The sequence below is a fragment of the Scyliorhinus canicula genome, chromosome 11 (assembly GCF_902713615.1).
Source record: "Scyliorhinus canicula chromosome 11, sScyCan1.1, whole genome shotgun sequence".
Classification (NCBI taxonomy): Eukaryota; Metazoa; Chordata; class Chondrichthyes; order Carcharhiniformes; family Scyliorhinidae; genus Scyliorhinus; species Scyliorhinus canicula.
In genome coordinates, this window is record NC_052156.1 from 18,432,590 (window position 1) to 18,458,544 (window position 25,955).

General features: G+C 43.2%; 1 protein-coding gene across 5 annotated transcripts in view; it reads right to left on the minus strand.

Annotated features, from left to right (window-relative positions):
- Window positions 1–2,595: 2,595 nt before the first annotated feature.
- celsr3 (cadherin, EGF LAG seven-pass G-type receptor 3) overlaps window positions 2,596–25,955 on the minus strand; it is a 295,892-nt gene continuing 272,532 nt past the window's right edge. For 4 of the 5 annotated variants that reach the window (XM_038812389.1, XM_038812388.1, XM_038812386.1 and 1 more), the window contains 3 exons: window positions 16,666–16,875; window positions 12,459–13,488; window positions 2,596–7,371 (listed from right to left, as the gene is read on the minus strand). In XM_038812389.1, coding sequence (XP_038668317.1) covers window positions 7,344–7,371; window positions 12,459–13,488; window positions 16,666–16,875 — 1,268 coding nt within the window. In that variant the 3' untranslated portion in view covers window positions 2,596–7,343. The remainder of the gene's footprint in view (window positions 7,372–12,458; window positions 13,489–16,665; window positions 16,876–25,955) is intronic. The other variant, XR_005462394.1, reaches the window with a different exon arrangement.

Consider the following 25,955-nt stretch of genomic DNA (forward strand, 5'->3'; position numbering starts at 1 on the left):
GTCAGAACACAGTGCGTCAATGGGCAGGATATTGGAGCTGCTTCGAGTGTTTTGGTCTTTCAGGGTATAATGTTCTATGGTGTCCTGACCGGGCTGGGGGCAGCGGCCTACTTTAGATACCCGAGGCTGCAGGTGGCTCAGGATTGGGGGGGGGGGGGGGGGGGGGGGGCTCCGTAGGTATAACAGTACCAGTTTGGTGGGGAGGGTGAAAGTGGATTTGGCAAGGTAGGATGGTCTTCCTCTGTCGCTGGCAGGTCGGGTATAGGAATTAAGATAAATGTGTTGCCCTGGTTTTTGTTCATTTTTCAGTGCCTGCTGATCTTTTTGTCAAAGACGTTTTTTAAGAAAGTAGAAAAGGTGATTACCTCGTTTATATGGGTGGGGGGGGGGGGGGGGGGGGGGAGTGGTGGCTAGGATTAGGACAGTATTATTGCAAAGAGGACAGTAGTCACGGGGGTTGGGTCTCCCGAATTTACTGTATTATTTCTGGGTGAGATGCTGGGTTAGAGGGGGGACTCCCAGTAGGTTAGAATGGAGGAGTCTCTGTGCAGGGGGTTGGGGTTGAGGGCGTTGTCAACAGCGCCGCTCCCAATAGCCCCGGGGAAATATTCAGGAAGTCTGGTGGCGATGTTGAAGATTTGGAGGCAGTTGCGCAAGCACTTTAGGTTGTGGGCGGGGTCAAGGGAAATGCCGATTCGGGGGAATCATAGATTTGAGCCAGGGAAGTGGGATGGGAATTTTCGGAGATGGGAGCTAGGGTATTAAAGGATTTGTTTCTGGGGGGTTGGTTTGCGAGGCTGGAGGAGAAATCTAGGCTGAGGCAGGGAGACATTGGGGCAAGGAGAACCAGTGGACATGATTTATTTAGATTTCCACAAGGCCTTTGACAAGGGACCGCATAGGAGACTGTTAAATAAGTTAAGAGCCCATGGCATTAAGTGCAAGATCCTGGCATGGATAGAGAATTGGCTGACTGGCAGAAAGTGGGGATAAAGGGGTCTTTTTCAGGATGGCAGCTGTGATTAGTGGTGTGCCTCAGGGGTCTGTGCTGGGACCACAACCTTTCACAATATACATTAATGATCTGGAAGAAGGTGCTGAAGGCACTGTTGCTAAGTTTGCACACGATACAAAGATCTGTAGAGGGACAGGTACTATTGAGGAAGCAAGGGGGCTGCAGAAGGATTTGGACAAGCTAGGAGGGTGGGCAATGAAGTGGCAAATGAAATATAATGTGGGAAAAGTGTGAGGTTATGCACTTGGGAAGGAGGAATTTAGTCATAGACTATTTTATAAATGGGGAAATGCTTAGGAAATCAGAAGCACAAAGGGACTTGGGTGTCCTTTTTCACGATTCTCTCAAGGTTAAAGTGCAGGTTCAGTCGGCAGTTAAGAAGGCAAATGCAATGTTAGCATTCATGTCAAGAGGGCTAGAATACAAGAACAGGGATGTACTTCTGAGGTTGTAAAAGGCTCTGGTCAGATCCCATTTGGAATATTGTGAGCAGTTTTGGGCCCTGTATCTAAGAAAGGACGTGCTGGCCTTGGAAAGGATGCAGAGGTTCACACAAATGATCCCTGGAATGAAGAGCTTGTCGTATGAGGAACAGTTGAGGACTCTGGGTCTGTACTCGTTGGAGTTTAGAAGGATGAGGGGAGATCTTATTGAAACTTACAAGATACTGCGAGGCCTGGATAGAGTGGACGTGGAGAGGATGTTTCCACTTGTAGGAAAAACTAGAACCAGAGGACACCATCTCAGACTAAAGAGACAATCCTTTAAAACAGAGATGAGGAGGAATTTCTTCAGCCAGAGGGTGGTGAATCTGTGGAACTCTTTGCCGCAGAAGGCTGTGGAGGCCAAATCACTGTGTCATTAAGACAGAGATAGATAGGTTCTTGATTAATAAGTGGATCAGCGGTTATGGGGAGAAGGCAGGAGAATGCGGATGAGAAAATATCAGCCATGATTGAATGGTGGAGCAGACTCGATGGGCCGAGTGGCCTAATTCTGCTCCTATGTCTTATGGACTTATGTTTCGATATATGCAGGTCCGAGATTTCGCTAGGAACGAGATACAGAGCATTCCAGTGGCGCCAGCCCCCACACTGTTGGAGGAGGCACTGACGATAGGGAGAATGGGGTGGTGTCTACGATTTATGGGGTGAGCTGGGGGAAGATAAAGTATCGCTGGAGGGGATTAAGGCAAAGTGGGAGGAATAGTAGGCGGGGCATGGAGGAGGGGATGTGGTGTGAGGTGCTCCGGAGGGTGAATGCCTCAACATCATGTGCGAGGTTCGGTCTGATACAGTTGAAGGTGGTGTATAGGATGCACCTCACAAGGACAAGCTGAATCTTTGAGGGGGTGGAGGATGTTTGTGCACTCTGTTGGGGGGGGGCAAGTCACGTTCATATGTTTTTGTCTTGCCCAAATCTGGAGGGGTATTGGAGGAGGGAGGTTTTCAGGGTAATCTCGAAGGTGCTGCACATGAGACTCAAACCGGGTCCCCTAGAAGCCATATTTGGCAGTTAGAACAATTGCGCCGACAATTACTGTCAGGATTACAGAAGCAATTTAAAACCAAAATAAAATGTTAAAACCAAACCACATTTTTATTTTGTTTATTCAGTCTCAAAACTTCAGAAATATGGTTCTTGTACATTTCAAATGATAGTACTATAACTTAATACAATGGTGAAGACATTACACAGTTTTAAGACTCCAACGGAAGTAGGTCGGCAAGTCATATGACTACTCCATGATCTGACAATCAGTCAAGCTGACGGCTGGAACGTTGCCCAGATAGTAAAATGTTCCATCTTGGAAATAGGAGGGGGTGGGTAAGGAATGGGGAGAGAGAGAGAGGGAAAACTGACAATGTCCACCTCACTAATGTGGATCTGTGAACAGCTAAGTTGGAAGTCAAGCAACTCGCACTTGCACATTAAGTGAAATTTCCTGATAGCCTTGGGAATGTTCTTCCCAATTTTATCCAGTTAATTTGAAAGTATTCTGTGAACTGCAAGCATGGGGTAATGACAATTTAGTTATCCTGACATTAATAGGGGGGGGGGGGGGGGGGGGGGGGGGGAAGAAGAGATGGTTGTGGAGGCGGAAATCAGGATTGTGACCCCAGTGGATGCGGAATGTTATAATTTTCCTCCTCCCGCTGCGGTTGCACAATGGCACCATTCAGGACTAAGCCCCAGGACCTTTTTTTCAAGCAAAAGATTTGGTTAACTGGCAGTTTCAGTAGCTGAACAACTTATGATACAAAAGCTTTCGCTCAATGGTCGGATGGCATCACCAAGACTTTTCTGATTCCGGGAAGATATTGGATGGTTGCATTATTACATGTCTGCAGAAAGATTGATAAAGGCAGCAAGTGACGTGAGAAAACAACATTGCAGTAAAATGTATTTAAATGATGCCATACCAAGGTTAACATTAAATTCATTTTGATCTGCAATGTTCTGAATGTATCACTTGTTTGAAAATTATGAAATGAAAGACTGAAAGCATGTAAGAAACCACATTTCTTTGTGTTTATCCATTTATTGACCCCCACCTTACACCCAATGTCAGCATCAATGCTCTTCCAATAGGTATGCTTTAACCACATTTTTAAACATACCACATACTACTTTTTCTTCAATTTCATACACCATGCCTCCTGTTAGTAATTTGCAACCGATTGCACAATTGGATTTAAATTCTGGGTACCTCCATGCTGTGGGGTTCAAATTTTATTGGGGGACTGACTTGGGTTCAAACTTATTCGAGTTCATTAAATTGGAAGCGTCAGAGCAGACACTTGCACCACCTCAGCCTGGATTGGATTGGAACCCAGGTCTCAGTGTGGAAACGAGTGCGTTCCAACACAAAGGACCAACCCAAACCGTTCCCTACCCTTCTTCAGCATGGGCTGGGTTGTGTCCTCAACAAGGAGTAAGATGATTGTGCTCTAATTAACAGCGTCATCTCTTCTCTGATTGGCAAGTACTTTTGAACAAAGGTGGGTTATCTTCATTTCCTCAACGTTTTGTTGAAAAGAAAATGTGACCACCTTTGGAGCATTGAATTGATAATGTAGACTGCACTGGCCTCACCCAGACTGGATCAAGCAATGCTTTATCTTGCTGGACCGTAAATGGATATTTAAAAATCTGGAACTTTCTCAGGTTCTACCTTGCCGTACTCAATATACACATCAAATTTTCAAGCTTCAGCAACACAAGACAGATTCAAGTATTTTTGTTGCATTAATAAATTAAGAACAAAAGCTCTTTATCACAATAACTTAAATCAGTAAAAAATAATACGGTAAAAATTTCATCTCTGAATTACAAAGATACAAAAATGTATAAAAAAGTTTTTTTCTCTTCTCTTATTCACCACTCCAAAGATGTTGAATATGTTTGAAGGGGAGCTTTCATTTCATTTTTTTTTAAAAGCAAGGAAGAAAACCATCACTCACCGGCCACTGGTGTTCTGAAAGAAAATAAAAGCTAAAGCGTCACAATGCTCAAGACTTTTTACTGCTTCCTTCTTCAACAGGAAACAATGAAGATTCAGTGAGGAGGGGAGTTTCTCAGTTTATAACCAAAGTTCTCCTGTAAAATGAATGATTTCCAGGCAGCCAAAACATCAACATTAGGAAAGCTTCCACAGCTGCACCTGGGCTGTCAGGTGGCTTTTTGTTCGTAAACCATTTGGAGTCAGTAGAGTACGCTGGTCAGCACACAAAATCAGTTTCTGCATATAACACATTCTTTAAATATGACAATTCGAATGAAGGAACGTAGATTTGTTTAATAGGGCTAGTAATGTTTCCTCTGTTGTTAAGCAAGGATTGTTCATTTTCGGAGTAGAGTTGTGTTAAATATGTAACTAATTCTTGAAGAAGCTGCTTAGATCAGTATTTCCGGGCTGAAGGTGAATGATGTGCAATATCTTAACCTACGTTCGACCGATCACCCATTCTACAACACAATATCTGCTGATTAAACTCGAGTTCCATATAGTGAGTAGCACAAAGATGGTGAAACTGCAATTGCTCTACTCAGTATCCAGGAGGGTAAGGTTTTGCTGTGGACATAACAAATGCCACGTTTTTATAGGATCAATATCCCCATTGTAAATAGTGTTGCAAACTGCTTTATAATGCAGAAAGATGATATAAGGGACAAGATTCAATTATTCTAATCCTAACAAAATACAACTGGCCATGCAAATAATTATTTTAAAAACAAAAATGAATTTAAATCAAGACTTTCTAAACACAAAAAGCAGACTTCGCCATTCGCCTCACCCAATGGTTATGTCTCTTTGCCCCGGTAGGAATGTAGTGCAATAAGGTATTTATAGTCAGTGGAGAGGGATTCCATTCAGAGCATATCTCACTCTCTACAACGCAACAACATGGATTTAAATTTGTTTATGATCTGCTTCTTTTTAATCTCATTGCTTCTCAATGATGTCATGTCTGCTGAATGGTTGATGTATTTGTAATATTAACTTATGTGTATGACCTGTCGGAAAGTTAATGTGGAGTGTGTTTAACTTTAGATGAACAGTCTTTTTAATTTGGGGAGATTCCACAGGTGCTTTACTAAGAATTGCCTGCTCCAAAAACTCTATTGAAATACACCAGAGTAAGTTTGATCCTAATATGTGTTTCAGCATGAATTTTGCATATTCGACCTAGTTTGTGGGTAGCTAAAATATATAATTCATTTAAAACCTTCAGAACACATTAAGGTATCAAAGGCCTTGGTGAAAAAAAAAGTTTACTGTGGGTATAATATCAAGGATAACATGAATCAGAGGTTCAGAAGAGGGTGTATGAAGGAATAATTGGGAAACTGCGTAAAACTGCAAAGGAAAGAATATTTTCAGATAAGAGCTCCAGTTGATATTGAAAATGGAAACAGCGCAAACAGGCAATTAGTGATAAGCAATCATCGTAGTAGAATCACAGAAATTGTACATCAAAGTATGGATTTTGTGGATGCCACAGAAACCTGAGATTTTCAGCACAAGTTGTCTTCCTTTGCAATGATCTGAATCACCTTGCTTTGTTAATACAGAAGACAGGAATGCAGAAAGAAATACATAAGCCCTGAAGTATCTTACATGAAAAGCTTTATCCAGTACATGTTGTGCACATGAAAAAAAAACCTAGCCAAGGATTTAGTGGATAAAATACCCTGATACTACACCAGGAAGGCTTCTGCTGCGAGGCCCCTCTAACTGATGAATATACTTATTTCTGAGCCAAAGTACTCGGCCCATTGTCGGTCATAGAGGAGCATGCATAATTGATTTTTGTGCAATAATAGTGCAGAAATGTCAAAATACCTTGAATTAGAAACACACTGTATAAAAATAATAGTTCCATTATTTAAAAAAAAAGTTTAATAGGCGCAGTGACTTTGTATGTTTACTTCAAGGAGATCCTATGATTGAAAAACGGTCCCATTTTCTCAACTCACTTCAGATTAACCAGTCATCTATAAGTACACACATTTGTTTGGCAGTGCAACTGGGAGGAGGGAATTCACTCTCAATTTCAGGATATTCAGCAACATGACCTACGTGATGCAGATTGGCATAAACTAGGCAACGCCAAACCCATCCATTTCATCACTTTCTCCTGAACAAGGGGATACTGGATTGCAAAACTCAACAAACTGGTTCGGAAGTCCTCCATCTGGCCACGTTGGAGGAGCTAACCTCATGTTGTTGCTTATCACATGACTGAAGTAAAGAAAATTCTCAATTAACCCTGATTGCAATTATCACGGTATTAAATTTACCACTTCCATTTGATAACATGAGCCAGCAATTAATCCACCACAATGATTGGTGAGGATTCGTAGAAAAACAGGCTGTTGCAAGTCTTGAGCTTGAACACTAGAGGATGGCAGTAGTTTTCCTCCTTATCTAACCTTTCTACCCTGTTCTTTAAACCCTACAGAGTAAAATGGAAGTTTCTGATTATGGAGGAGATCATATCTCTCTCAAGTGGGTGCGAAAATTAAATATTCTCTAATCTGGAATGTTCAATACTGTTTGCTTTTTTGGCACTTGCAACGGTGCCCAAATCAGTGCGATTTCAGAGTTGATATGCCCTGTGGTAGGAACAATTTTGAGAATTATGCAGTGTCCATTTTTCGTAGTGGTTGTGACCTTTTGCTTAACTCTTGACCCATGACTCTGTAGGCTGTTGCTTACTTTGTCCTCTTTGATCCCATTTCTCAGTCACATTCAGTCTTCGTGCCATTTGGGCCTTTAAGTATCCACAGAGACAAAACTCAGACACAGGAAAGGGATATTGCCTCAAGACTGTGCGTCAACTCTTGCCATTCTGTTTAAATAAAAGAAAATTCAGAACAAACTTATTTTAACTTTAATCCCAAGAGCAACAACAGTATATGTCATAATTCAGGATGTTCAACAAAAACTGATTAATGCTTTATTGCATCAAAAAACTGAACCAAGCTGATTGAACTCAATGCAGATTCAGACATAATTCCAGAACAGATACAGGTCATTGCATCATTTTATTACACCTCATTTGTGTGCCAAAAGCTCTCTTTTTTTTTTCAAATAAGGCGCTCTTCATTTGTAATTGAAGGACAGCAGTTAACTTGAGGATATCAGAATATGTTATAAAGTTACAGTGGAACCATATTGAATTCAACTTCAGACATTGTGGATGGGTGAAGGATAACAATGTAGAATCAATATGCTCGGACTATGATACTTTGTAAAGTGGGACTGAGCAGCAACTATGGGCTTGCAATCGTAACTGTAGATAGACATTTTGTTGGAGAACCAGGCTGAGCAATAGTGCTCAAGAGTCAGAATGAGAAATAAAAATCAAACTCAATAAAACCTGGTAATGCATTCTAGAAAGACCCAGGAGGCTGAGTAGTTGATTAAATGGTAGTTTATTCACGGTTAAAGGAAACGGCTGCTACGGCGGCAAATACACACGGTATCAGTCCCAGTTGGGACTACCAACATACCGGTCCCTATTCAGGCCGGCCGTCATATAAGTTAATTATGAGCCCCAGCTTGGCAGGCCTCTGCCCGCGAGCGAGGAAACTCGTATTCCATGATTTCCATGGGGAGATCGATTAGGGTATTCCCGTGGGCCTCATGGGATACATTTGAACCTCATTATCACAAACCCGTTATTACAAAACACTAGGTGGGACAGCAGACCTGGATGAAACAGACCCAGATGAAGCCTCCTGAAAGTCAGGACAAAATGACCACCTGAAGTTAGTTTTCTCAGTCATGATGCTGAGGAGCGAAGGCCAGGTGTCTTCCCAAAAGGAAAGACATAAAAACGGAGAACTGGTCACCTGGACATTGCTGTGTGCATTTCCTAGACTGAACCACTAGTCTACAAAATGTTAGGACATAAAATAATGAATTAGAACTACAGTAAAACAAATCCATTGGAATTATACGAAATGAGAATGAATGAGAGGAAATGTGGTCTATTATAAATATCTAAGATAAGAAAGTAACATGTTCCATTCAAATTCAGTTTGATATTTTGGAATTACATATATAAACCAAATAAATTAGCTGATTGAAATGCAATATAATGCGAGTAAGAAAAAAAAAGGCCAATAATGTAAGAACCAATGCAATAGCTACCCTGTATTTCAATATTCAATAATGAGAATGCCAAGAGATTCATACACTGAATTCCTGTATGATGGAGTGAATATAATTTCATTCATTTGAATCCCATTTAATCGGAGGGAATATGATCCAAAAGAAGTTTATAGCTGGAAAGCAGTAGGATTAGATGTGAGGATTGAGAGGAAGCTCTGTGTGGATCATAAGCATCAGTATAGACCAGTTGGGGCAAATGGCTGGACCCTGTGCATAGATATTAAGCAATACTTATATAAATGTAAGATTTACCTATTAGGATTCTATCTTAATTAGAGCAAATTGAATGGATTGTATGTAGTGAAAGTGAATTAGAAATGTTTCATCCTATTGAATGTAAAAGGATTCCATGATGTTGGCACCAATTTGATCCATGTTGTCCAACAAGTCCGCACCAAGAAATTGGAGTTTCTGTGACAACATACACTTTTACATACACGGTGTACCCTAGAACTATGGATAGTGATGGTGGAGGCTCCAAAATTCTTTATCACGTGACTGGCCAGAAATGTCTCCTGCTCTTACCATCTCCTATTGGCACGTGTTAAAGGGTTTATAAGTTGATACTCAACCTGCTTGGCCATGTTATGAACACACTTTCCTTGGCCATCAAGTCCTGTAGTGGGAGTAGAATGGAGTTTCTGGCTCAGAGGCCAGAAATTAACACTCCTAATTAACTGCACACCCCTAATTAACAAACGGATTGAATTAATTTTCACAATTATGAAACAACGCAACTTTGGGAGTGTAAACTGAAAGTCAAATCTCATTAGAATGATGTTGATCGCAAACCACAACAATGCACAGAGCTTAATTCCAGATGAAAACTCTAAAAAAGATAATGAAGTTCAAACTTCATTGCAATTTACTAGTATCGGACTGCTAGTTATTGATCTCATGCCCCAATCAGATTCGCATCCAAAGACTGAAAAACCTTAATTCCAAGGAAATATGTTTTATCACAGCACCTTTAAATTGGTCGTGGATCTTAGCTTTTGAGCAATAGTAGTGCTAAAATTGCATGCTTTCTACATTTTGGTATTCGCATCGAACATTCCTTACTTACACATAATCGAGGCTAAATGTATAGTAACTGCAGAAAGGTGCTGCATGAATATGGTACTTGGCTTTTCAAGCGAGACGGACAATTAAAAATCGAGGCACTTTTTGTTCCCAGTGGGAATCAGGGTCGAGGTTCCAAAATTTATTATACTCGGGAAGTATGCAATTTAAATCAAGTGCTAAAAGGGCAGTATTCAATCCAGTGCTTCATTCTTTCAAATTCCAACCAAACTTCATTTCTGTTCCTTGGCAAATGTTTTGATCTATGCCCTATGCCATTTTATGACTTTAAGAAATCATTTCCTTGAAGTCCAAGAATTATTTCTTTTGATAATTAAAAGCAGTGTTTTCAGAATTAGTAGTAGAATAGTTAACAAATTTATTAGATGTAATTTTTTAAGTAACTAATTCAGTTAAATGGGATTAAAATGCCAAACCTCATTTTGCCCAGGACTTTTACATTTGATAGAACTGACAACTCAGGTAAAACTAGAAACTCACCGGTCACAATTTAACAGAAATGAAACAGAGTCCCACATTGAGCGGGTTTAGCCGGGTGCTTCCCGGCACTCGCAGTGCCGAGAACCACCCCGCTGTTAAACGGGACTCTGCTTCATTTCTGGGTGGAGGCCGCACTTAGTCTTATTGCCTGACCCCAACTCACCAATAATGGGGTTATCCAGCCCCCCCTGCACCTCGCCTCATAAGAGCAGGGCACCCCCCCCAGGCCCTATCCCTGGCACGGGCATGATTCCACCTGGGAATTGTCAGCCTGGCACCACCACTGCCAATGCCACCTGGGCATCCAAAAACTGCTTTGTGACATTGCCAGGATGCCTGCATGGCATTGCCAGTTCCATGGTGCCCAGGCACCACCCTGCCCAGAGCCCAGCCACCCAGGGGCTCAGAATTATCTGGAAGACCCCCTCAAGTACGCCTGGTCACGCCACGGCAGCACGGTGGCACAGTGGTTAGCATTGCTGCCTACGGCGCTGAGGACCTGGGTTCGAATCCCGGCCCTGGGTCACTGTCCGTGCGGAGTTTGCACATTCTCCCCATGTTTGCGTGGGTTTCACCCCCACAACCCAAAAGATGTGCAGGGTAGGCAGATTGGCCACGCTAAATTGCCCCTTAATTGGAAAAAATAATTGGGTACTCTAAATTTAAAAAAAAAAAAGTACGCCTGGTCAGCGTTTGTGGAGACGAGTGCTAAAGAGCGCCCGCCCGAGGTCTCCGAGGCGAGGCTATTAGCTCCTGGGCATTGGGTCGATCCAGCATAGACATATTCAAGTGAGACAACTGCTCAGTTGAATATGGAAATCTGGGTGCTGATCTCAATGAGCAGGTTCCAGATCGTGACGCCTCGCGACACGGTTTGAACATAGAACATAGAACAGTACAGCACAGAACAGGCCCTTCGGCCCTTGATGTTGTGCCGAGCAATGATCACCCTACTCAAATCCACGTATCCACCCTATACCCGTAACCCAACAACTCCCCCCGTTAACCTTACTATTAGGACACTAAGGGCAATTTATCATGGCCAATCCACCTAACCCGCACATCTTTGGACTGTGGGAGGAAACCGGAGCACCCGGAGGAAACCCACGCACACACAGGGAGGACGTGCAGACTCCACACAGACAGTGACCCAGCCGGGAATCGAACCTGGGACCCTGGAGCTGTGAAGCATTTATGCTAACCACCATGCTACCATGCTGCCCCTAAAGGTCGGTTTGAGGTCGGTAAATCTCGTGAGAGGCCGCTTGAGATATTTACCAGCCTCGTTGTGTGCCAAGTCGGGTGCGGCAAGGCCGATAGATCGCGCCCACTATGTTGCAACCACATCTTTACACTGTGGTACAATGCACCAATACCGAAACATGCATCACCCCTTGTGTTGCATTTTTGCATCCATATATTACATAGAATGAACAACAAAGAAAGCAGCCATTTGCCTCAGCTGATCCATGCTGCTGTTTATGCGCAACACAAGTCCTCCACCTTTCTTCACCTGAAGTAAAAACTAAAAGCTTACATTTCAGATGCCTCAAAGTGTTTGACTTACCTTCTCAATCATGCTTCTTGACCTTAAACTTGGAACATATGTTTTTGCGTGGATAGGATTTGATCCAAAATCATGACATGAAGTTTAAATTTCACAGAAGATTAAGAAAGACATACCGTCTCCTACTCCACTTCATTGTTTCCCACATTCTCAAAGCTGTGGAACACCTCATCCTCTATCAGTCTTCCTCTTCCTCTATAATCAACAGCCTTTTAGAATTCAAGCATTGGCTAATGGCTACATCTCGATTTAACTTGTCTTTTCTTTACTCTCTTCAGCCTTGACAGTGTGCTTTACTATGGGCCTTGGACCTTTATCTTCCTTTCTCACCAGCATTCTTAGGGAAAGCCATAATGAAGGGAATGTCTGACATTAAATGGCAAATTAGGAAAAAATAATTAACCAATACCAAACTTTTTAAAAGTCTGGAGAAAGAAATGCTGAGAGGTTCCATATTTTTGAGGTGCCCAATAAGACTAGTTGGCACTGTCCTCATTACAGGCCCTTAGTATATTGGTACTGTTGCTCACAACTAGAGGCATTTGAATCTGCAATTCACATTATATATATCATTTCCACACTGGCATCTGTCCATTAGTCATAACAATTTGCACTAAGTCTGTACTTACTCTGAATCTGGCGAAATCTCCGAGATGCTATGTGATGTTGCGGAGTGTGGGGTTGAAGGGCATGGGGCAGATGTCATTGAGGATGTCTGTGCCCCAGAAGGGGTAAAAGTCGTCTGTGGGGCAGAAGGAGTGGTGGTGGAGGGAGCAGAAGAAAGGGCAGAAGAATTAAAAGATGCTAGAATGGAGGACAGAATATCCAACTGCTCTGTAGAAGGTTGTCGGCTAGGCAAGGGCCCTAATTGATCTCTGGAAGGTTGTCTTCTGGGAAGAGTATTTAGTTGTTCTCTGGAGGGATGCCTGCTAGGCACTGCATCTAAACGCTCTCTGGACAAGTACCTGCGAGACATTGAGTCGAGTTGCTCTCGTGAAGACTGCCGACTTGACGTTAGGCCTAGTTGCTCCCTAGATAGTTGTCTTCTAGATAGTGCATCTAGATGTTCTCTGGAGGATTGTCTATTTGACAATGCCTCCAAATGTTCCCTGGATGCATGCCGACTGGGAACAGTGTCCATCTGCTCGCTAGACATTTGTCTACTGGGTACTGTGTTTAACCATTCCCTGGACATTTGTCTCACAGGTAACGCATCTAGATGTTCTCTGGAACCAAGCCTCCTTGGTATTGTGTCCAGCTGTTCTCTGGACCCATGTCGACTGGGTAATCTGTCCTGATGTCCGCTAGAGGCATGCCTACTTGGGATTGTATCTAGTTGTTCTCTGGACCCGTGTCGGCTGGGAACAGTTTCTAGTCGTTCTCGAGATGCATGCCTGCTGGAGAGTGCGTCCAGCTGTTCCTTGGACATTTGCCTTCGAACTAGCATGTCCAACTGTTCACGGGATGAATATCGGCTGGCCGGTTGAGACAGACTTCCAGCGCCTGAGTACATACGGCCATATGAGGCTGCCGGAACCACCCTGGGACCTAGCGTTGAAGTATTATACCAAGGTAGCTCAATCTGCATTCTGTTGATGGAAGTTGAGCTTTCATTCTTCAGCGTTGCAGATGGATACTGCATTCTGTTTTTCAGGATACCTAGACAACATACAAACATAGTGCACATTATTTCATGTATGCACAAAGGTGACAGATGATAATGCCGCCTAATAAAATTGATCCCATTTTGCAACTGCCCCAACTGCAAATCAGGAAACTGTAGAGTGAAAGTAATTGAGTGTCCCAGGGTACCCACTATCAGATAACATCCCAACCTAAAGAACATAGTCTAGATTTTGTGGTTGTAATGACAGCAAAACCAACATTTACCATCATTACCAGTGAAGTTGCTGTCAGTTTATGATGTCCATACATGTAATTTCCTGTTCTTCCACAGGGTGCGCTGTTGAAGTCCATGCAGATGGGAAACAAGTAGTAATCACTGAATTTTTTTTTTTTTTTTTAAATTTAGATTACCCAATTACTTTTTCTAATTAAGGGGCAATTTAGCGTGGCCAATCTACCTACTCTGCACATTTTTGGGTTGTGGGGGCGAAACCCACGCAGACACGGGGAGAATGTGCAAACTCCACACGGACAGTGACCCAGAGCCGGGATCGAACCTGGGCCCTCAGCGCTGTGAGGCGGTTGTGCTAACCACTAGGCCACCGTGCTGCCCGTAATCACTGAATTGATGAACTTCCAAACGTCACGTTATTATTTGCAATGTAAAATTTAAAAAAAAAAGTTATGTCTTGTTGAATAAGATATAACTGGGGTTTTCACTGTGTATGACATCATAATTATTGATGAACAACCTCTCTGGCACGGAAAAACTAAGTTTACATTTCTGGGATGCAACGTTACACATTACATGACAAAAAATTCATCAATTTAAAAAAAGTTAGCATTTATGACATTGCATATTATACCCTTAATCCCGAGTATGCCCAACCTTTATTGTATTTTCTATATAGCTACAAAAAGTGAATGAAAACCTGCTTGTTGTTTCATGGTTTTACGTCTGAGAGAATTGGCTACTTGATGACATCATAATTGCTGGATGTCAAAGAGCCCTAAAGCTGGTGCCAGAATGTAATTAATAATAATAGAGTAATCTTTTATTGTCACAAGTATGAAGTCACTGTGAAAAGCCCTTAGTCGCCACATTCCGGCACCTGTTCAGGTAAGCTGGTACAGGAATTGAACCCGCGCTGCTGGCCTTGTTCTGGATTACAAACCAGCTGTCTAGCCCACTGAGCTAAACCAATTAATGTCAGAAAGGTGAAAATCATGTCTCAGAACTCACTAGATCTTTTCTGGGTAGTTTAAATTGCGTCAGCAGTGAGCACCACCATTTTGTTGCTGAACACAAAATCTGGGCTATACAGCATGAACATTCACTAAAAAATGATTACATTTTGTTCTCATAAAGTCAGATAGTTTGCCAATAATACTGTTTTGAATCACACTTGCAATTCTTCAGCAACAGAGGGCTGATGCGTCATGGTGTATTGGAATTATCAGTGCTAAAAAATAATTAGGCCCAAAGAAAAACACCATCCACTTCTTATACAGGAATCTCTCACTGAAACGGTGAAGGTCAAAAAATTGAGCATGGAGGTTAACACTCTTAATTTTGGCATCACTAATCTTAATATTCATGTAATATTTGTCTTGGCAAGCTTTTAAAAAAATTAATTCAAGGGATAGATCACTGGCTCGGCCACCATTCATTGCCCCCCATCCCGAATTACCCTTGAGAAGATGGTGCTGAGCTGCCGCGATCAGATATTTTAATAAAACATTTACTGGGTCAATTGTGACACTTCCTTATCAAAGCATTTCTTTGCAGTATGACAATTCCTGATCAGAAACCGTTATTGGTTATGATGGAATATAGCAACCATAACATTCTGATCAGTTATATTATCATCTACCATTACAGTAAAGCTTAAAGCTTTCACCTTTAGATTTACTGAACATTTTGCCAAATAAAAAGTTTGTTACAAATTGAACATGGTTCCAGGGGTTTGGATATTATTCATACTTACAATGCATCACAGCCTTATAGAATATAACCCCCACAGTGCAGAAGGAGGTCATTCGGCCCACAGAGACTGCACCGACTCTCTGAAAGAGCACTCTACCTAGGTCCATTCCCCTGCCCTATCCCCATAATTCCACCTACCCTGCACATCTTTGAACACCAAGGGGCAATTTTAGCATGGCCAACCACCTTATCTTCACGTCCTTTGACGCTAAGGGGCAATTTAGCATGACCAAGGTGGCCACGGCCACAGTTGTTATTATGAAGATGCTTGCTTGTAAATATACATGTTAATTTTTGCATGTTTTCTTTCTAATAATTTGTAATTTGTTGGATATAAAATATGAAAACTCAATAAAAAACATTTCCAAAATTTTTTTTTTAGCATGACCAAGCCATATAACCTGCACATCTTTGGACTGTGGGAGAAAACTGGAGCACCCGGAGGAAACCCTTGCAGTCACTGGGAGAACATGCAAACTCCACATAGACAAGTCCTCCAAGGAAGAATTGAACCCGGTTCCCTGGCGCTGTGAGGCAGCAGTGCTAACCACTGTGCGCTGTTATATATGCAGGAGTCCGATAAGTCTGTAAAATGTATGTCTGTTCAAGTCATGGGATTTAACATGAGCCTGTCTACTAGTATACGCCAGGCAAACAGAAATATGAAGGAAATGTTATAAACTTCCCCAATTCATACACTTATTAATAGTAGGGATTGACATAAATCCAAAACAAATGAGGCTTTGTGTTATCCCTGATGTATGCCACTGCTTATTGTACATGTCCGGTCCGATATTTATTCATCAATATCAGGAAAACACATTATATGGCTGTGATATTGGTGTTTGTGGATCTTACTGTACACAAATTAGCTGCCTCATTTCGTTTATTAGAACATCGACAAAAGTTCAAAGTGCTTCTGTGATATCCTTTGGGATGTCATAAGGACAAAAAAGGTGCTATTTAGGGGCAGGCTTTTTCCTATTTCTGGTGCTTTCTAGGGGCAGGCTTTTTCCTATTTCTGACGTCTCCTAATGCTTTATACTTTGCAACTTGATTTTTTAAACTGTCATTCCTCATTGTACATCGATGAGCTTTCAGTTGACTACCCCTGTGGATCTTCTCTACTGGTCTCTTTATTTACTGTATTTACAACATCATTTCACTAATTCTCCACTACTGCTGAGGACTCTTTTCGTAGGGTTTCCTTTGTGACTCTTTACCTTTCCTCTGCCGTTCTTGTTTGAATAGATGGGTTGATGTATTCTCCTCGCCGCTCGTAATGGACATGTCAGGTTGGTTGTTGTTTGTGGCATCCTTATTGAAATCAAGGCCCAGCTTTCTTTCTGAGCCCCACTTCTGCAATGAACAGGCATGAACTTCACACTCACCCAGTGCTGGCCAGTAGGATATTAAATCATTGCCATCACAATCTGTAAAATATAATGAAGCATTTTACAGGCACTGCCTGCATCAAACAAAGCGCACGCAAGTTCTGTGAAATTTTTACCACAGCAAAGAATTGGGAACTAGCACAAAATGGCTGATTTTCGGAGTTCCTGCTCTGCATGCAGACCTGTTGTTCAGTTGACAGGTGGTTGTAAAGTTGAGCTAGTCGGCTTATTTGTCAGTGGCACAGCATACCACATGTTGTGTGGAAAATAATTTTCAGGCTTTCGGAAAGACTGCGTACTGTGGGTGAGCTTAATCCTCAACAATTCTGCAGATCCCTCACCGGCCTTTTCTAGCCCTCTGGAGGCTTGTCCATATAAAATGGGCTCATAACAATCCCGTTGACCTATTTAACTAAAGCTGTTGTTCACAGCAAGATTTATTTTTCTCATTCAGCCTTGATGTTGGTTTGTGTTTTGGTTCCAACATTATTGTTTGTTGTGGAGTGCAATATTTTTGCATTTTTCGATACTTTTTTGTGGAATAATTTCCCACAGTATTCCTATTGAGCACTGAAATAGCAGTGGGCACAACAGTGTAGATGGGAATTCCTCTGGGAAGTTTTGATGACACAGAATCATTTGGATGAGAAAGGTGAGTTTGCCAGGAGCAATAAACGTAGGTACACACCCACATTTACAGACCACGATATCTTGCAGATTGCCTGTCCCAGAGGAACACTCTTCAAACGCAATGTGCGTATTAATATCTTTGGATCCTTTCAACCCACCAGAGGTAACTATGTCACATAAGCGATTCACCTTTCCACAAAAATAAACGAGTGAGCAGTTGTTTTTGCCAAAGGCAATACTGTTCACTTTCCCTCAGAGATCCATCAACTCAATCAGCACAATAATGCTGGATGTCAACGTGTCCGCATGTATAGGGTGTAATAAATATCACTCAATAATTGTTCAGATTGTTGAATTATGCTGCCATCTCTGACAGGTACGAGGCAATGCTGCCTTATAAAGAGTCTATTCTGAAGTCTCAAATAAAGCTTGCCTCACACCCATCCACTCATAAGAGCAGCAACATATGTATGTATTTTGCCAGCAAGGAGAGGTCAGTCCCTGAACCACTTTTAGGCACATGCCCAGATTCAGTTTGACTGCCTTCATGTTGGATTTCTGTTCACTTCATTTCTGTCTGATATATTTTCTCCATTGTGCACAATCTGCAGCCTGGCAAGAGCTCAATAATATTTCAGATTCATCCAGAAGCACAGGAAAGATTGAAACAATTTTTTTTTGCCATCTTTTGCGTGTACATCTCTTCACGTTTGGGGTTCTGGCTAAATTTGTGTGCTGGGTACGGTCCCTTGGGTTAGCCGGTTCAGTGTCAAAGCTGTGTTGAAACATTACACTAACTAATCACAAAATTGTGCTATTAACCCAATGTGCTGTCGGTTAACTCTACTTTCCGCAGACTTTACAAAATATGGGCTAAAATGTGTCCTTCAAACTCTGGCTCCTTAATTATCATTCAGTATTAATTACAAATGTGACAGAAATTTCCCACTGATGATAATTTGCACCATTTATATTCACAGCAAATATTTTTCTTCTTCGTAATATACTGTTTGTGGTAGTTAGCTGCAGGATTGTCAGAGGGGAACTTACATGTGTGTTAAACAAAAAAAACAGAAACCTTGCCGGTTTCAAAGAGACAGTACTGTCACCCCAACACAAAACACACCTTTGCTGAAATACAATTCATCCTAACCCTTCCTATCCTTAAATTCATCGAGAGCTTCCTTAATCTTCTTTATACACACACTTGTCTGATAAATAAACGTAATTAATCTTCTGTCAGAGACACAAACTACAGAAAAGTTCACTTGAGAAGCCTATTAAGAATTCACAAAATCGTTAATTGTCAACACATTGAATAATTACTTTTACTGGGACATTATATAGTACACCAATTTTGTTGTCCCACATATTTTAAAAGACAAAAGTCTGGTGAGTACTAAAGACCAAAGCAAATGCAAGATGGCACTCAAAACAGCATGTTAAGTTCCATTAGCACCCTGTGTATGTCCTGCCCCACCAACAAGACTGATCATCTTTGACGCCTTCTCCAGAGGGTGCGGCAGTAGGGCAGGAGCATACATAGGAATTCAAAGTAGGCAATTCAGCCCTGCGAGCCTGCTCTGCCATTCAATCAGATTGAATCTCTTGCTGGTCTCAAAGCCACCTCCTATCTATTCCCGATTGCCCTTTAACCCATTTTCTTAAAATCAAAAATATATCCATCTTCCTCTTGAAACTATTTAATGATTTGGACTCCACTGCACTATGGGGCAGCGAGTTTAACAAATTCACCACCCTCTTGCGAGAAGTAGTGCCTCTTCATCTCAGTTTTAAATCTACCGCCTCGCAACCTATATCTGTAACCTCTTGTTCTAGATCAGTGGTGGGCAAACTACGGCCCGCGGGCCGCATGCGGCCCGCCAAAGGTATTTCTGCGGCCCTCCAAGTCATTAAAAAAAAAAAAAAAAAATTTTTTAAACTTTTTTAAAATTTAAAAAATTTTTTTTTTTTTTTTAAGGTTAATGGGGGGGGGGTTACTTACTGGTATAGGGTGGATACGTTGACTTGAGTAGGATGATCATTGCTCGGCACAACGTCGAGGGCCGAAGGGCTTGTTCTGTGCTGTACTGTTCTATGTTCTATATGAGGCGCCCAGAATCATAACCGGGTGAAGTAATTATTTTACTTAATATACTATGCGGCCCTTTGTGAATTGTGAATTTCTGAATGTGGCCCTTGCACGGAAAAGTTTGCCCACCCCTGTTCTAGATTGTCCCACAAGGAGGAACATTTGGTCTACGTTTACTTTATCAATCCCTTTCAGTATTTTATATACCTCAGATCCTCTCTCATCCTTCTAAACGGCAGCAAGAAGGCAACCAGTGCCCTCCCTCAGTTTATGAATCAATACTCCATATTGAACACCAGTTGGAAGAAACATAACGGTAACAAGGATGCAAAATATACTCTAGGTAGAGGAGTAGAAGCAGAAGTAAGCCAATTGTCCATCAAGTTTGTTCCGTCATTCAATCAAAGCATGACTGATCTATTCTAATCCTCGACTCCACTCATTGCCTTATCCCCATCACCCTTGATTCCTTTATGAGTAAAAATCCATCTATCTCAGCTATGAAGATACTTAACGACCCAGCCCCTACTGTCCTCTGCAGTACAGAATTCCACAGATTCCCCTCCCCCCTGAAAATCCTACATGTCTCAATAAGGTTGCCTCTCATTGTTCTAAACTCCACTGAGTACAGGCCCAAACTACTCAATATTTCCTCATAACAAAACCCCTCCATGTTTGGGATCAACCCACCGAAACCTTCTCTGCACTGCCTCCAATGCATCTTTCTTTAGATAAGGGGATTAAAACTGTTCACACTATTCCAGGTGTGGTCAATACAAAGTGGCTTGAATTGTTTTATCAAGACTTCCCTATTTTTGTACTCCATTCCCTTTGAAATAAAAGACCAACATTCCATTTGCGTTCCCAATTATTTGCCAAACTTCCATGCTAGCTTTTTGTGATCAAAGCACGAGGACCCCCACATCCTTATACCCTGCAGCGTTCTCAATTTAAATAATATTCAGCTCCTTTATTCTTTCTATCAAAGTGCATAACTTCATATTTTCCAACTTTATATTTCATTTGTCAAGTTTTTGCCCACTCACGTAACCTGTCAAGATCTTTCTGTAATCCATCTGTAAAGTGTGTCACCCTCGCCCTTGCCCTCCCACCTACTGTTGTGTAATGCACAAATTTAGCACTAGTATATCCACTTCCCTCGTCCAAGTCATTGATACATATATACTGTAAATAATTGTGGCCCCAGCTCTGATCCCTGTGACACTCCACTAGTTACAGGTTGCCATCTGAAAATGTCCCTCTTATCCCAACTCACTTTTCTATTACTTAGCCAATTCTCTATCCATGCTGATACACTACTCCCAAGACCACGGGCCATTATCTTAGGTTGCCTTTGGTGCGGTATCTTATTGAATGCTTTTTGGAAAACCAAGTATATTACATCTGCTGGTTCCTCTTTATCTACCCAGCTCATTACCACCTCAAAGAATTCTAATAAATTTGTTTGGCATGATTTCCCCTTCATGAAGCCATACTGACTCTGCTTTCTAAATGCTCTGCTATTATATCCTTTGTAATGGACTCTAACATTTCCCCACTGACAGATATTAAGCTAACTGGCCTATAGTTACTGGTTTCATATATTTAAAGAAACTCTTGCCGTCTGCTTTTATATTACTTGCTAGTTTACCCTCATGGCTTATCTTCTCCCCCCCCTTTATTATTTTTGGTCATATTTTGTTGGTTTTTAAAACTTTCCCAATCTTGTGGCTTACCACTAATCTTTGCCACATTGCATGTTTTTTTCAGCTTAATACTATTCTTAATTGGTTAACCATGGTTGATTTATCCCCTTCCTCAAATCTTTCTTCCTTACTGGAATATATTGTTGTTGTGAGTCATTAAATATTTTCATCAAGTCTGCCATTGCTGACCAATAATTTTTTCTGCTAAACCCCTTTGCTAGCCCACTCCAACCAATTCTGCCCTCATTCCTTTGTAATTACCTTTATTTAAGTTTGGCACAGTTGTTTCTGACCCAAGATTCTCACTCTCAAACTGAATGCTAGATTCTATCAGGTTACAGTCAAGGTTTCAGAGGGGATCTTGTACTCTGAAACGATTTACTAAACCCGCCTCATTACACATTACCAAATTACAAATAGCCTGATCTGGATTCTGGCTCTTTGCTGCAGAGAAGTGTCAATTCCCCTCACTATCCTGTCCCCTAATAACACTACATTCTTATTTGCTCCCCCCAGTTGAATGGCCAGTCAGCTCATCCACCCTGCAGCTCCCGCTCTCTTCCAAACTAGCAGAGAGAACTTCAAACCTGTTGGTCAATTACGAAGGCTGACACTCCTGTCCTCTGGGTCTCCTTACCTACCTCAGCTGTCCTCCTGTCCCTGACCACTTTCCAAACCAGAAGATCCTAACCTAAGGCGTGTGATTGCCTCCTGAAACAAAGTCTCCAGGCAGCTCTCATCCTCTCTGAACATAAAACATACAGTGCAGAAGGAGACCATTCGGCCAATCGAGTCTGCACCGACCCACTTAAGCCCTCACTTCCACCCTATCCCCGTAACCCAATAACCCCACCTAACCATTTTGAACACTAATGGCAATTTAGCATGGCCAATCCACCTAACCTACACGTCTTTGATGTGCCACAATATCCACGGCTCAGCCTCCAGCTCAATGACTTTGAGCTGAAGCTCCTCAAGCTGCAGACACTTACAGCAGATGTGCTTGCCCTGGATAACACCAGTATCCATGAGCTCCCACATGCTGCAGCCTTGACACAACACCTGTCCTGCCAGACCTACGAGCTTTAACCAATAACTTAATTATTTTACTCAATTATTTATTTTCTTTTAGATATTTATCAATCTCATCACAAACTCCAGTACTATTTTAAATCTTTGGAAAGTAGACCACTTACCAGATATTCACCAACAGCTCACTTCCTCCCCTACAGAACAGGAGAAACTAAATCCTACAGGGTGAAAAGGCTGGAAAAGTAAAGTAGTACCACTCTCCATTCTTCACTAGCTCCCTCTTCTCCACAAACCTCCACACACTGTCTGCAGCTTCACTCAGTGCTGGTCGCAAAGAGAGTGTCTGAATTTATATGTTCTGAACAAAGGAACTAGCTGAGCCGAGGTACAGCAGAGACCAGTTCAAGCTAGTTTCCTTCATTAATTAACTTTTTCAGCTGCTGCCAGTAGATAGCTTCTATCCTCTTACTTAGGCCCCTGGTTGAGGTCTATAAGTTAAACAATACTTGCAGCTAAATGTTAAACACAAGTAAAAACACTATTAGATATTAGACTTCAATGTGCGTTACCAGGAGCAGCACAGTGGCACTACTACTGTCTAGATCCTGAGGGCATAACTGCCATGCTAGGGCAAATGATGGACGAAACAACAGGAGGGCAAATACCTACTTGTTCCCATCCTCACCAATCTACATGTTGCAGATGCATCTGTCCACGGCGGTGTGATCACTGCACAGTGATTATGGAGTCCTGTCTTCATCCTCTACCGTGTCATGTGGTATTACAACCATGATAAATGGAACAGATTAAGAACAGATCTAACAATTCAAAACTCAGCATCCATGGCTGGTGCAGACCATCAGCTGCAGCAGAATTATATTCTAACACAAAATGTAACTTAATGGCCTGGCATATTTCAAACTCCATTCCCATTGAGCAAAGATTTAATCCTGATGCTATCAGGAGTGTAGTACGACCGAAAGGCATACCTGGAAATGAGGTACCAACTTGGTGAAGTCACAACATAGGACATGTATGGTAACCAGTGGAATAGCATGCTATAGATAGAGCTAAATGGTCCCACAACAAACAGATCAGATTGATCCGCCCTGTGTTAAGGACAGAACTGATGTTAAACACCAGGTTATTCCAAATCCCGGAAGGGAAACTTAAAACAAAGGGGCTCAAATGTATTTTTTGCTATTGAATATGTGAATAAAGGTTTGAAATCAGAGAATGATGTACCCGATGTTTTGTGATGCCTTTAAATAAAATAAATGTTTATTAAGCAATAAAATAAACAACAATAAAAAAATCAGGAAGTCCACTTAACTAATTCAATGACTCTTTACAGTATCACTTATTTTACACAGTGCCAACCAATATTTATTTCACTACCTTCAGAGTTAACTTTACCCAAGTGTTCCTCAAAACCTTATAGGCTTTTGAAAACTATAATAATCCAGTAAGTTACCACACAAGGCAGTGATGTACCTTCATGGTTGCTTCTGAGGTAAAACCAAACAGCTTGCTTTTCAAGACAGGTTTTCTTCACAGACACTGCTTGCTTGGAGTTCAACATACTATCCATACTGTTGGCTCAGGTCTAATAAATCTGCATAGGTTTAATCATCTCCTTATATACAGTTTTTCCCTTTGATCTTCCCTGATCTGAGCTAACTCATTCATAAATCCAACTTAATTACTGTTATTTCTTGAGTCCAGCTATTTTGCAAAGTATACTCACATTATCAGCCCCCTCTTCACACCATATAACCAGGAGAAAATATTCCAATTTCTTGGATTTCCCTGCTATTTTCATGTCACCATTATTTTCCTGACACCCGGTCCATCCATTCATGATGAAAATGGACAAGGAACTAACTAGCTGGACAAGGAGAGTGGAGGTTCCATGAACATCTCTATCTTCAAGAAAGCGGAGTCCAGCTTGCGGGAGTGAGTGGGGTGAGGGAGAGAGTAGGGTGCAGATGTGAGTGGGTGGGCGTGCTGGACCGAGTGGGTGGGCGCGCCGGAGAGAATGGGTGGGCACGCCGGAGAGAGTGGGTGGGCACGCCGGAGAGAGTGGTTGGGCACGCCGGAACGAGTGGGTGGGCGTGCCGGACCGAGTGGGTGGGCGTGCCGGACCGAGTGGGTGGGCGCGCCGGAGTGAATGGGTGGGCACGCCAGAGCAAGTGGGTGGGCCCAGGAATGAGTGAGTGGGCATGCCGGAGCGAGTGGGTGGGCACGCGGGAGCGAGTGGGTTGGGGTGTGGGGAGTGAATGGGTGGGGGTGTGGGAGGTGAATGTGTGGGGGGTGCAGAGGTGACTGTGGGGGTGCGCGGCGGTGACTTTGGGGGGAATGTGGGAATGAATGGGCGGGGTTGCGGGAGTGAATGGGCGGGGATGCGTGAGGGAATGGGCGAGGGTGCGTGAGGGAATGGGCGGGAGTGCGGGAGTAAATGGGCGAGGGTGCGGGAATGAATGGGCGAGGGTGCGGGAGTGAATGGCCGGGGATACGGGAGTAAATGGGTGGGAGTGCGGGAGTAAATGGGCGGGAGTGCGGGAGTAAATGGGCGGGGGTACGTGAGTAAATGGGCGGGGGTACGTGAGTAAATGGGTGGGAGTGCGGGAGTAAATGGGCGGGGATGCGTGAGGGAATGGGCGGGAGTGCGGGAGTAAATGGGCGAGGGTGCGGGAGTAAATGGGCGGGGGTGCGCGAGTAAATGGGCGGGAGTGCGGGAGTAAATGGGCGGGAGTGCGGGAGTAAATGGCGGGAGTGCGGGAGTAAATGGGCGGGGATACGTGAGGGAATGGGCGAGGGTACGGGAATGAATGGGCGGGAGTACGGGAGTAAATGGGCGGGAGTACGGGAGTAAATGGGCGGGAGTGCGGGAGTAAATGGGCGGGAGTGCGGGAGTAAATGGGCGGGAGCGTGGGAGTAAATGGGCAGGGGTACGGGAGTAAATGGGCGGGAGTGCGGGAGTAAATGGGCGGGGGTGCGGGAGTAAATGGGCGGGGGTGCGGGAGTAAATGGGCGGGGGTGCGGGAGTAAATGGGCGGGGGTGCGGGAGTAAATGGGCGGGGGTGCGGGAGTAAATGGGCGGGGGTGCGGGAGTAAATGGGCGGGGGTGCGGGAGTAAATGGGCAGGGGTGCGGGAGTAAATGGGCGGGGGTGCGGGAGTAAATGGGCGGGAGTGCGGGAGTAAATGGGCGGGAGTGCGGGAGTAAATGGGCGGGGGTGCGGGAGTAAATGGGCGGGAGTGCGGGAGTAAATGGGCGGGAGTGCGGGAGTAAATGGGCAGGAGTGCGGGAGTAAATGGGCGGGGATGCGGGAGTAAATGGGCGGGGGTGCGGGAGTAAATGGGCGGGGGTACGTGAGTAAATGGGCGGGAGTGCGGGAGGGAATGGGCGGGAGTGCGGGAGTAAATGGGCGGGGGTGCGGGAGTAAATGGGCGGGAGTGCGGGAGGGAATGGGCGGGGGTGCGGGAGTAAATGGGCGGGGGTACGTGAGTAAATGGGCGGGAGTGCGGGAGTAAATGGGCGGGAGTGCGGGAGTAAATGGGCGGGGGTGCGGGAGGGAATGGGCGGGAGTGAATGGGCGGGAGTGCGGGAGTAAATGGGCGGGAGTGTGGGAGTAAATGGGCGGGAGTGTGGGAGTAA